Here is a 12,223-nt window from a genome sequence, read left to right as displayed (position 1 = left end):
GCGGAAGCTAGGAAAGCCGACACTGTGGCCATCTACACTCAATCTACTAGGAGCAGATCAGCATGGAATCAAACCCATCGAGACACTGATGGGCCAGCAAGTTACCATCGAGGCGCAACCCTTCATACTGAACTTCATGGTAATCCCACTAAAGAAAAAAGGGTATGATGCGATCTTAGGGAGAGGGTGGCTGGTGGCAGCCAAGGCCACCCACAACTAGAAGAAGAACACTCTGTCTATGGAGAATGGAGGAAGGAAGTTTATCATAGACCTTGGGACGCAGTTGGTTAGTGAGGAACTGGCATCATCTTCGGAATCGGAGGGTGAAGGAGAAGGCGACCTGAGGGACGAAGGACGGGGCTGCATGGAGCCCAACAACGAAGGGATTCTCGAACTAGAAGAGTGCTCTGAGGATGAGACGAGGTCATTGAACGAGCTCTTCCACTGGCAGATGGAGGATTACGAAATGTTCCAGAGCTACAGGCTCGAAGTAGAGGAACCGGAGAAAGTAACAGAGGAGGTGTACCTGCCGAAATACAAAGAATATTGGAAGGGAGACGCCCGTGTGAGTGACACCACCGCACACCAATTCCCGAAGGAAGAACCCATCAAGTATCAAGAGGTAAAATTGAAGGAGACAAACCTCGGTGACATAGATAATCCCAAGATCATTCGTGTCGGCAACAATTGGAACCCTGTGTGGAAGGCTGCAGCCTTCAAAATATTTATTCTTCTTCTTCTTCTTATGTACGTGAAGGAGACTGTGGTCCCTGTAGAATTTATGGTTCCAAGTCTTCGGATGGCCATTGAAAATAGACTTGCCATCAACGGGTCCAAATTGAAACCCTACCACAAGAAGCGTGCAGGGGACCCGAGAGACCGGAAAGACACCGAAGAGTCCAGAGGGGGACCCAAGAGGATGGAAGGGGACCCGAGAAGCCGGGCAAGCGACTCGAGAGGCACGGGACCAAAGCGGGAGACTCTCGGGCAAGGCAAATTGAGAAGGATGAAGGGCGATCCCAGAGGCACGGGACCCGAGTCGAAGACTCTCTAGACAATTAGATTAGGAAATTAAATTGAAAAAAATAGATTAAAAGAAAAAAGAGAGAAAAAAAAAAATGAAAGTGGTGGTGGGACCACCGTACAGTGGAACCACCACGGTGAGACCACCGTGTGGTGGGACACCGTGCGATGGAACCACCACGGTAGACCATCGTGCGGTGGGACACTGTACGATGCACCCCGTGCGGTGGGACACCGTACAGTGCACCACTGTCGACGGAGGTCACCGGCGGTGGAATACCACCGTAGGCCTAAAGGAGCACGGTGGCGGCGGTTTAAAAAAAAGGGAGGAAAAATACCACGGCACGGCAGGGATAAACGGTGGTGATGGCAAGTGAAATGAAAAATGTGCCGACATTCAAACAAGCATGCATTTAATTTATAAAAAATAAAACGACGACCAAATTGAAAAATCATTTGATCCCGCGAGGGGCGCTGCCCCAAACCCCCAGTTTATTTTTGAACTACAATACACTTTTGAGTTGGGCGAAGGGCATCAAAGAAGTCACGGTAAGTGTTGGGGTTGTTCTGTACTATGAGAAAGAAGCCTGAAGCTAAGTATTGGCGGGGAAGCCATAAGCCGTAGAGGGAGACGGATTTGGAGGTTGCGAACAAACAAAGTTTGAGGGAAGGCATTGCAAGCACGCGAAGTCGTACGGCACCAAGGAGTTATTCAGTTCAGTTATCAACCTTTGGGGAGTGTGATGGAGGATTTGAGGTGTCTCCTAACCTTTGTGCTAGAGGGTTGTGGCCACTTCCAGGCATGAATGGTACGCTTTGAGGAACTCGGAGTATGTCTCGGCTGGACGTGAGGTTGCCTTGGTGGATGCACATAGGGCTCGGGAGGAGTTGACCACCAGGTTGGAGGCAGTAGTAGCGTGAGACTTAGCTCAACGTACCCAGGAGTTGGTTGCCGAGAGGGCAACGCGGGTGGCTATCGAGGACAAATTGGCTAGGGAGACAGTATCATTTGAGTAGCAGTTGGTGGAGGCAGAGACTGAAAAGCGTGTTTTGCAGACAAGTTTGGTTTAGGCACAAGAGGACTGTGATGTCAAAAAAAAAAAACTCCTTGCAGAAGCAATAATGGTGTATGAGTTTCGGGCTCGACTGGCGTCAGTAGTTCCTGCATCTTCTTCATTGGCGGTGCAACTACCTCCTTCAGGGATGCCCCCTCAGCTCCTCCTTCTCAATGATTTTCTTATTGTATACAGTGTACTTCATCCCCATTTTGTTGTGTTAGTCCCGGATTTTTGTCCTTGTTGTCCGAAGATGACTTTTCTTGGGGGGGGATGATGTTGGTCGTAAAATGGGCTTTGTACTACTTGTTAATCTACGTTGGTTAAGTATGTTAGTGTCGTCGAGGGTAGTTGTCCGTTGCATGATGGTTCCCCACGGGTGGTAACCGCAACCCTCGACCGTGTCTTTATATATGCTCTTGTACTTGTTGTTGGATACACTAATGCAAAGAATGATTCTTGTACTAGACATTTTGGCATTAATGGAAGCATTGCTCTGAGTTTCTGGTACTATTCTATCCTATGGTTATCATCTGACTATTGATATGCAATATTAATAACACACCCCGCGGGGTAAACAAAGACCTTTAAGTTGCTGACTTGTTAAATATTGTTGAAATTGGCTCCATAAGTAAAAGATTTGCATGTTTTGTATTTGATCTTCCAATTGAAGGTACAATTCTATAGAATGAAGACAGAGAAAATATCAACCATGTTTCAGGTGTCCTAAAAATATGGAAACTATCTACAATAAATATATGTTATTCGATGTTTGAAATATGTAAGCAAAACCTTTCAGAGAGAAAACTACAAACATTTGAAGTTTATGCATTCCAACTATAATATCCATTATATTTCACTAATGAAATCATCCACTAGACTTAAAGAGCATTTCATCAAACTAGGTCTATAAGCATTGATTAAGAAGGAAAGGAATTATTAAAATTGAAACAAACAAGTTGCACTGCCATTACATATCACACAATGCACGTGCTGATACAATGGAGCTAGTCAATAAGCACAAATATCCACTTGAGGTTGTATTTAGAACAAAGAAGGAGAACATTGCGACACATACCTGGGAACAGGAAGTGCAGGTAGAGAAGACCACTTTTTTGTCTTTGTATCCAATACAAAGTTCAAGGCTGTCGGCCCTCTACATTGTGGCCCATACTGCCCTGTTACAATATATATATAACGTCCATCTGTAACCATCCCTAAGTGTGAATGTGCCATATCCTTTGGCATGTCAAATCTTCCTCCCCATGTGTTGTCAGTAAAATTATACACATCTACATGTGAATGAACCTGTAACAAGATAACAGAGATTTAAACTGGAAACGTTAATGTTCTTAAGTGACTGAATGGGGCATGCTAGCACATTCCAAATACAACTTGTGAGGGCCTGCCTAAAGCATTTCCCCATGGTAACATTTCTAGGTTAAACAAGAGTCATGCAAGTCCATTATCTGTTCCTACAACTCCAGAACTGAAGAAATATACACACTAACTATTCAAAAGCTCTCTATCAGGCTTTCTAAAATTACTTCTTATTATAGTTTGACCCCAAGAAACTCTAACTGATACAACGCAGGAAACTCACCACCCAATAGTAAAATACTTATGTTTAATGGCATTTTCAGAATGGGAACAGAGGGATGCATTTTGGAAATAAATGTCTAAAAAATCACTTTTTGGCGATGGCAGGGAATGGAAGTATATATATATATATATATATATATATATATAGAGAGAGAGAGAGAGAGAGAGAGAGAGATTTACAAGTTTAGCTGTATATGAACATCAAAATTAAGTTTGGGCATTCATATAATGCATCAAAATCAAGATTCCATGTTAAATATTTATTTATTCAGCATAGCAGCAATAAAAATTACAAGTCTATTGTTTTCATTACGACAAAAGGTTCCAAGGCTACAAAATGAAAAAATGTCCAACAACTACAAGTCCAAATTGATTGTCATAATTGATTACAAAACAAAGCGTAAGTTGAAAATGGAAGGGCGGGTTAGTTATATGAAGGGTTTAGGGTTTCATAAAAGGTCCCATGCACGCCCCCTCTCACCCTCATGCCTGCCCCACTCCCCCGCCCCCTTTTTTCTTCACTATTTTTGTAGCTGCAGAATTTAGGGTTACATCTGGATGGCCTTGAAGCATAGAGCATCCAAGTAGCCAATTTTGGGGTTGTCCCTAAAATCAAGGGGATAAGGAACAACCAAGGGATGTCCCCTACTGTCTCGCTGTCCTAGAAATGGGAGCGAGAATGGGGACATGCAATTTGGGAGGACACATCCCCAAGTAATATTGTAAAATACCAAATAAACAAAAGAGGGATCGGGTGGGGGAGGGAAGCTTAATGCTGGTAATCTCTCTCTCTCTCTCTCTCTCTCTCTCTCTCTCTCTCTCTCTCTCTAACATCTAAAACTTTAGTTTTCAGCACCCACAAAGGAAAACCACCGTTTGCCACAGGGGGGACACATTTTTAGTGATTCTGATCAATTTTTAGGGCATTTTGATTGAATTTTGACTGATTTAATGGACATATTTTGCCAGGATTTTGTTAATTGTTTAGATTCTGTAGTAGTCAATCCTTAAATGAGCCTCACAAAGCCAAGCTGAATTCAACTCTGAATACCAATTTTACTGATTTGACATATTTTTCCAGGATTTTGCCAATTGCTTAAGTTCTGTCCTAGTCAATGCTTAAATGAGCCTCACAAGGCCAAGCTGAAATCAACTCTCAATATCATACTTTTTCTCTTACCTCTATAGGTGATAAATGTTAAAAAATCAAATTTCATATTGTAGACTAGTTTATGCTGCACACAATTTTTCAATGAACAATCCACAATGTCGTATCCAGAAAATCTTCTAACATGAATGATCACTATAAACAGCTCAATTTTCCTAGTAATAAAGATATAAATCACAAACTTCTCTAGAAACCTTAAATAGGCAGGAATATATGCTTTTCTAAGGAGCTTGTGCATTAATTTCAAGAGTAATTCCAAGTCATAAGATACTAAGCAAACATATAAAAAGTACAAATTGGTAGCTCATTAATATTGTAATAAATATTTATGCTTGGGGCTACTCTAAGTGAGTTCCCAAACATCTTTCTTGAGACTCATCATACTCTGTTGAATTCATAATACTCTTTAACCTTTGTACATCAAAATGGTAGTCTATCCCCCTAACCGTACTGATAATACCTAGATCATACAACATTATTCATTAATATCACATTGGCTATATCTAAAGCATAATCATCTTTTAAAACTCACTCTAAGTAAAATTTCCACACAACAAACCAGAAATGTAATCAAGAACTAATATCTGCCTTCAAACTTTTAAAACTCATGTCCTCCAATTACTTATTGCAGATAATGGCAGATTTTTCCTTCAGATAGTCATCTTAGCTATTAGATATCATTCATCTCGGAAATCATCAGAGCACTTTAGGATTGACTACATGTCATATGTATTTGTTTGCTTAAGGATATTTCTTGTCAAACAGAGACCCAACTTGGATTGCAGACTCAGTAGTTATGCAAGGTATTGTAAGTGCACCTGCACAACAATTAGATTGTTGGCTCAACCTGGGCAATCAACCACTGGAAGTTCATGTGGGATCAACAAGTGTACTAGGTACCTAAATAATAATCAAAGTAGAGATTTGTGTTGAAAGAAAAGATCATAAGATTAGTTACAAATTACAATACTCAGTTCTAGATCAGAAATATGATTTTATGGCTAATATATGAAGAGTAGTATTGAGAAACTTTAACTCAATTCAGACATTCGATTTGAACAATAATTTTTTAAGATGACTATGAGCTGTTAATTTTTTTGAAGATCGATTTTCAGAAGTCCTTCCTAGGAGATGAGGTACTTGGAAAAGTAAAAACAGGCTCTTGCAATTGTCAATCAATATTAATTAATAATTTTGTGTTAACGAACTTGCATTATTTATGTTAGGTAGTTAAACAACCAAACAATGTATACAGGTGCTAGAGATGTATAACATTCACAAGGCATTAAACATAAGAAGTAATTAGCCTGTAAACATAAGAAGTTCAGCAATGTAGAAGATGTGAAATAACTTTTATAATTAAAACTTAGCAGCTTTTAACTACTTCATTATAGTTCTAATGCATTGCCAGATATCATTACAATAAAGAAGAAACTTACAAGGTCAATTGTACCATATCCAGCAAAAACATAGAAAAGATTCCCAATTTGTATTCCTGCTCCATCAAGGCGTGGTACAGGGGCTTCTGCCATCTCCTCCCACTCCAGCTCAAGGGCATTGTCTTCATTTGGAAAATTCTTAGCTTTCTCTTTCTGAGTATCTCTCTCTTCCTTGACATTTTCCAGCTAAGCTTACAAGAGACAAAACAATAGGGAAAAATTCAGTCCCTCTCATGAACATACATATAAACTAACGCACAACACACAACACACAATACAATGATAACAAGATATACATATAGCTAAGCTCTCAGTTAAATGATAGAAAGCAGTCTTAGAAATTTTGGATACTTAATCCAAATGAAGAGCTTCTTCGATCTGCTAAATGCCAAATCAAACAGAACATACAAATTCCTTGAACCAGACTGTCTGCGACCTTAGAGCAATTGTAGAGGGAGCATGGTATCACAGCACCGTTACATTTTGGTTTTGTTTTGCAATGTTAAATGATATGATGTATGTACCAGGAACATTCTACAAGCCGAAAGATCCAAAACTTGATCCCATATGACCTTATCAATGCAAGCAGCCACTAACTATCTAATTAAGTTGTCAATTGTTGAAATAAATGATGATTCCGCATGATAATATTTAGGAGAATAGAAAAAACGGGAAATCAACATGTAGCAGTAAAAATTTGCACCAGACATTAACATCTTGAAAGCTGATGTGAAAATATTAATTACTTCAAGCATGGAAAGTTTATCATGTGGATAAAATTAACATAGCATACTTTCCAAGGTGGACCAAGTAAAAAATACTGCTAAGAACTTAAAAAATACTGCCACGGTTCTACCATGTTAATCATGGCTTATTGACCTGTAAAATCTCAAACGGAAGTAGAATTTACTGAATCAAAACTTATTTTCTGCTGTTCTACTTGATTAACAAATTACAGCATTAAAAACAGATGAATATTGTTGAAAACCTAAAAATGGAAGTGCGGGAAATGAAAGAATTTGTTAGTGTGAAAGGGGTATTGTACCTAGTGTTGTACCTAGCAAGTTCTACACCTAGGCCCTAATCACACATGTTACTTAAGTTTACTTAGGGAACACATAGGAAATTTCCCACTTTTAGTGGAGGTTATCACATTATCACTTATCACTTTATCTCTCAAGTAACAGGATTAAGACACATATCATAATCTTATGCCATCCTATGTTCACCTTGGCCTACATTACCAAGGGGTCCCCTTTGCAACATCATTAATCTCATATCATTGTATCATTTGCATCCTTGATAGAAATGCATTATTCTTTCATTGCTGATCTCTCTTGTGCTTTCATGGAGTGCCTTGATCTTGGGTAGATATTATCTTCAGCCAAACTTGCATAATGTAGAGTATTCTATAACCAACTCTCACATGGTATCAAAGCTTGTGGGATTGCTTCTTGTTAGTCTTATTCAGAGAATTAGATTGCAAATCTTGGTGCATTTTGGGGGTTTTGTTCTCGCAGATTTGTATTGTAGGTCAAAATTGGAGCTTGTTGGTGCAAATCTAAGTTCACAGTTGGATTCAAAATGTTCGAGAAAGTCAGTTTTGCCTTTTGTTTCCTCTAAATTGAACACCAGAGTCCAAATCTATGAGGATTTGAAGCTGGGAGGTACTTGCCGTTTCTAAGCATTTTGGGCCAAAATCAACCCTACCATCACACTCAAAAGGCCCAAGAAGCCCAAGCTGTCAATTGGTCAAATTTGGAGCAGCTGACCCTGAGCTTGAAGAAAAAAATCCCCCTCACTATTCGTATGATTGTACGACCATCATTCATGTGCCCGATCATCATTAGAAAAAATTAGACCAATACAGATCACAAGCGAAAAGAAAAATTTTAATCTAATTCTGTTTTAAATAAATTTTCAGAATTTTAAAAAAAATTAAGTGGTCTATACTAGCCTGCACAAACTGTATCCTACACAACATATGGCTCTGTGCGTACGCAAACAGCACCAACAATCACAACACTTGTTACATTTAAATTCACCCATTGTAAGCCTGCACAATCCACAAGCACATAGGTCAAACCAGCGGTAAGGAAGAATATTCCTTTATTCCGCCAAGGTTTCGTCTAAAAAAGAATATTTTGTCGGCTTGCTGAAGATTCTACCAACGGGATTGAAGGAGAATATTCAGGCGAATATTCCAAATATGTCGCAAGCCATCAAATTTAAACTTGGGGTACTGACATTAGTGTTGTGTTAGTAATGATGTTAACAACCTTTGCAAAAATTTGCCCCCACCCCTTCTATTTGCATTTCCATTTCAGCAAACGAACTTTGGAGGCTCATATCTCGGGCTTATCACCTCTTTTCAAGTAATATTTTTTATTTGGGATATAGAATTTTGTGCTCTTCGTAGGGCTGCAATTGGTTTTTGATTTTCGTGCCTGGTTTTTCCAGAAATTACAGATTCTCATAGGTGTTGTTGAGCAGTCCTCTTTTTGGACCTTTTGGGGCTTCGTTTGGGCTCATATGGTAACATTTTTGGGTGTCATTTTTTTTGAAAGTGCAAGATTTTTCCTATACTTTGCAATGGTATGATCAAATTGATCTCATTCTGTGTAAAAACTATACTTTGATCATTTGGCCAAATTCGGCATCTGTATGTACCAAGATCAACTCTAGTTGCTTGTTTTTGGCATCCAACACCTATGAACATGCTAAGCATAAAGTGCAAATTCTATTTTGTTGAGGAGGTTTCTTGATTGAGTAATTTGGGGGAGGTAATCTTGCAGTGGTTGATTGCATTCATTTGTGTTCAAATGATGGGAACATTGAACACCTAACATCACATAATTATGCATCATGGAAGAAATTACTGTGGAATTATCTCATTTGAAATGCTTATCTTAACTATCTAAAGAAAACAATTTATCAACCAACTGATCCTAATGCATTAACAAGAGGGGAGATAGAACGTGAGAAAACACTTGGATGTATATGTGCATTAGTTTCGTTTAATTTGCAATTTCATATTGAATCATGTAAAACACTTAAGGAGGCATGGGAGACTCTTGAAAAATTGTATGGTAAAAGTTAAAACTGATAAGATTAGGTGATATCAAATTGATAATGATTTAATAAATCTTGATCTAACAGGTTTTGACCACATCCAAGACTACATCTCCAAAATCAAGCAATCAAGAACACAGCCTATGGATTGCAATATTGAAAAAGAGGATTTACAGTTAATTCTTAATGTGCTATCTAAGTTTGGTCCTGAGTATTCAATGTTTGTTTTTGGATTTTATACCCATCGTCTTTCTATGGGAGCATCATATGTTGATCCTAAGTTTGATGATTTTGCAAATCTCCTAATCTAAGAGGAAGCAAAGTTAATTCACATGGGTCTAATCATGTGTTCTAAACACCAAGCATTGGTGGCAATTGAGCCTAAGGTACAGAAAGAAACAAGGAATCCCGATAAGAAGCAAAAGAAGGAAAAGAACAAGCTAAACAAAGAATCTGAATCATCTCCCTCTCAAGGGGAATCATCTAAAAAGTAGAAGCCTAAATGTGCATATTGCAAAAAATCAAGGCATGATGAACACCATTGTTATTTAAAAAATTGATGAGTTGAAGCATCTTCCTAAGAAGAATCAAATCGATGTGCCTACAACAATGTCAAGCTAGAGAAACATAAGGGGCAAGCACTTGTTGTAGTTGCAGATTTTGATTCAGATAGGTGGATACCTGATTCAAGAGTCTCACATCAATGGCTTCTTTAGGGAGTAGGATCTCTTCATTTGAGTCTTGTTCAACACCACATATCCTGATGGCTAGCAACACATATATGCCTGTTTGTGGCAAGGGATTAACTGACATGGATGACGGAGCATTCAATGATGTTCTTTGTGTATTTTCATTCTCAACCAATATCCTTTCTATCTATCAGATCACACATGGTGGAGCAGACAAGAGTGTTGAGTTCACACCAAATTATGTCATCATTAGGATTTGCAAAGCAGAGATATTGTTGTAGTTAGGGAGGTTGATCACCAATCTTGATCCAAACTCCAAACCTTCTCACTTTTGCTCCTGTTGTTGATTCAGCTAATGTACACACTATGGCATCTAGTGTGGACACATTTGAGGAGATTCGGTATGGTCATTTGAATATTGGAGTGCTTTCATATTCTTAGGTTCTAGAAACATGTGCTAAGATTTAATCTCCTTCATCTGCTATTGATTCTAAAGACACTTGTGTTGCTACAGTTTGGGTGTTGGCAGCAATTTTGCCAACGTAGATAAATAATATTTTGTTGGTAATAATTGGCAATGTAATGAATAATTGTTCTCGAGTAGTTGGTAGTTGCCGATGATTGGCACTCTTAACCAACCACCGATTAGTATATATTCCTTGATTGTATCATGAATAGGGGATGATTGTATAGCCATTACATATTTTGGAAATAAAGTTATATCATTCTGGCCATATGTGGATGTTTTCTTTCTGAACTACTATGTTGATTATGTGTACTGTTACATTCTTGATTACTCTATATAGTTGAACACTTTTGTAGGGAGTAAACATTTTGGCACCATTGTCGGTTCGAACCTTGAGATTTGAGTGGCAATAGGCAAGATGGCGGAGTAATGGGCCGATCATTTGAACAGCAAGTACAAGTAACAAAAACTAACAATGAGGAAGAAACACCGGAAGATCGGTTGACGCAAGACTCGGTAGACCTGTGGGAAGTTTCGGTCGATCAGTACGTGTAGAGGGAAGCTTGGGAGAGAGCAGTCCCTGAGAGCACGATACGTGACGAACTAACAGTGAACCATGTAGTCTTTGATCTTCTTGGGAGAATCCTAAGGCTGTTGGCATGAAATTTGATTGAATTGCAAGACCGGCGAGAAAGGAATCAAGAGCAACATCGACAGCAAATACTACAATGATACAAAGAAAGGACCCATACGAAGGAAGAAGAGTGAAATACTAACAGACGTCATGCCCCCGGCAATTAATGCCCCTACAACCAAATAAGGACCGATGTACCAGAGACACTCAAGAGGAGGGGGAGGGATTAGTAAGGATATCTCTCTGCCTGAGAGAGCAAAGTGAGAGGAGATAAATTTACGAGGAATCGTCAAAGGTTCTGAGAGTCCAACAAGAAGTAGGAGTCGGAGTATCAACCGAAGGTGTAGTCAGGAGAGGGAAAGACCATGTATGTGGACTAAGTTGGAAGAGGTTGCCAGAAACCTACCACCCCCGAATGACGAAGTAAGCGAAGATCTTGCCAACCAGGCAAGTAACTAGACCATACACTCAAATTTAAGTGAAGACTCCAAATTTACATATAGTACCAGCAACCCGTTCGTATAGTCGATACGTGACAAAGAAAAAGAAAGGAACCTCCAAACTGAAGTTGCCAAAAATTTTGAAACCAATTTACATCATATCGGGAACCTATCCCTCACGAAGAAATCAAGAATAGGGGAGCCTGAGTTGAAGACTCCGGGGAGGAGAGAGTATAGAAACGAAAAAGGCGGCCAAGGTGTAGAAGATGCAAAAGGTGGACATGTAGAGAGCCCGAATGTGGCCGAGGGTGCAAGAGAGGCACAAGAACATGAACAAGTGCGAGACAATCCAATCTAGTCGGATACACACGATACTTACTGAGTGAAAACAATGTTGAACACCCCGAAGAAGCAGAAACTCCCTAAATTCACAGGGGACGGATCGGAGGATCTTGTACGCCATTGTAAGACTTGCATAACAATATGCAAGGCGAATGGTTAGGATGACCATGATTACTACTTGAAGGCATTTCCCGCCACACTACGGGGAATTGCCATTGACTGGTATACAGACCTGGCGAATTAACACAAGGTGTCATGGAACAAACCGAAGAAGGCATTTCAAGAAGAGTTTA

At 39.4% G+C, this 12,223-nt stretch overlaps 1 protein-coding gene across 2 annotated transcripts in view; it reads right to left on the bottom strand.

The window, feature by feature from the left end:
• The window catches only part of LOC131072040 (kelch repeat-containing protein At3g27220), a 76,228-nt gene that overhangs the window by 29,571 nt on the left and 34,434 nt on the right, over positions 1 to 12,223 (bottom strand). For both annotated transcript variants that reach the window (XM_058008074.2, XM_058008075.2), the window contains 2 exons: positions 6,288 to 6,473; positions 3,157 to 3,386 (listed from right to left, as the gene is read on the bottom strand). In XM_058008074.2, the coding sequence (XP_057864057.1) occupies positions 3,157 to 3,386; positions 6,288 to 6,473 (416 nt within the window). The remainder of the gene's footprint in view (positions 1 to 3,156; positions 3,387 to 6,287; positions 6,474 to 12,223) is intronic.

Source organism: Cryptomeria japonica, chromosome 9 (assembly GCF_030272615.1).
Source record: "Cryptomeria japonica chromosome 9, Sugi_1.0, whole genome shotgun sequence".
Lineage (NCBI taxonomy): Eukaryota > Viridiplantae > Streptophyta > Pinopsida > Cupressales > Cupressaceae > Cryptomeria > Cryptomeria japonica.
The sequence above is the reverse complement of the archived record's forward strand: the minus strand, read 5'-3'. Positions and strand labels throughout refer to the sequence as shown.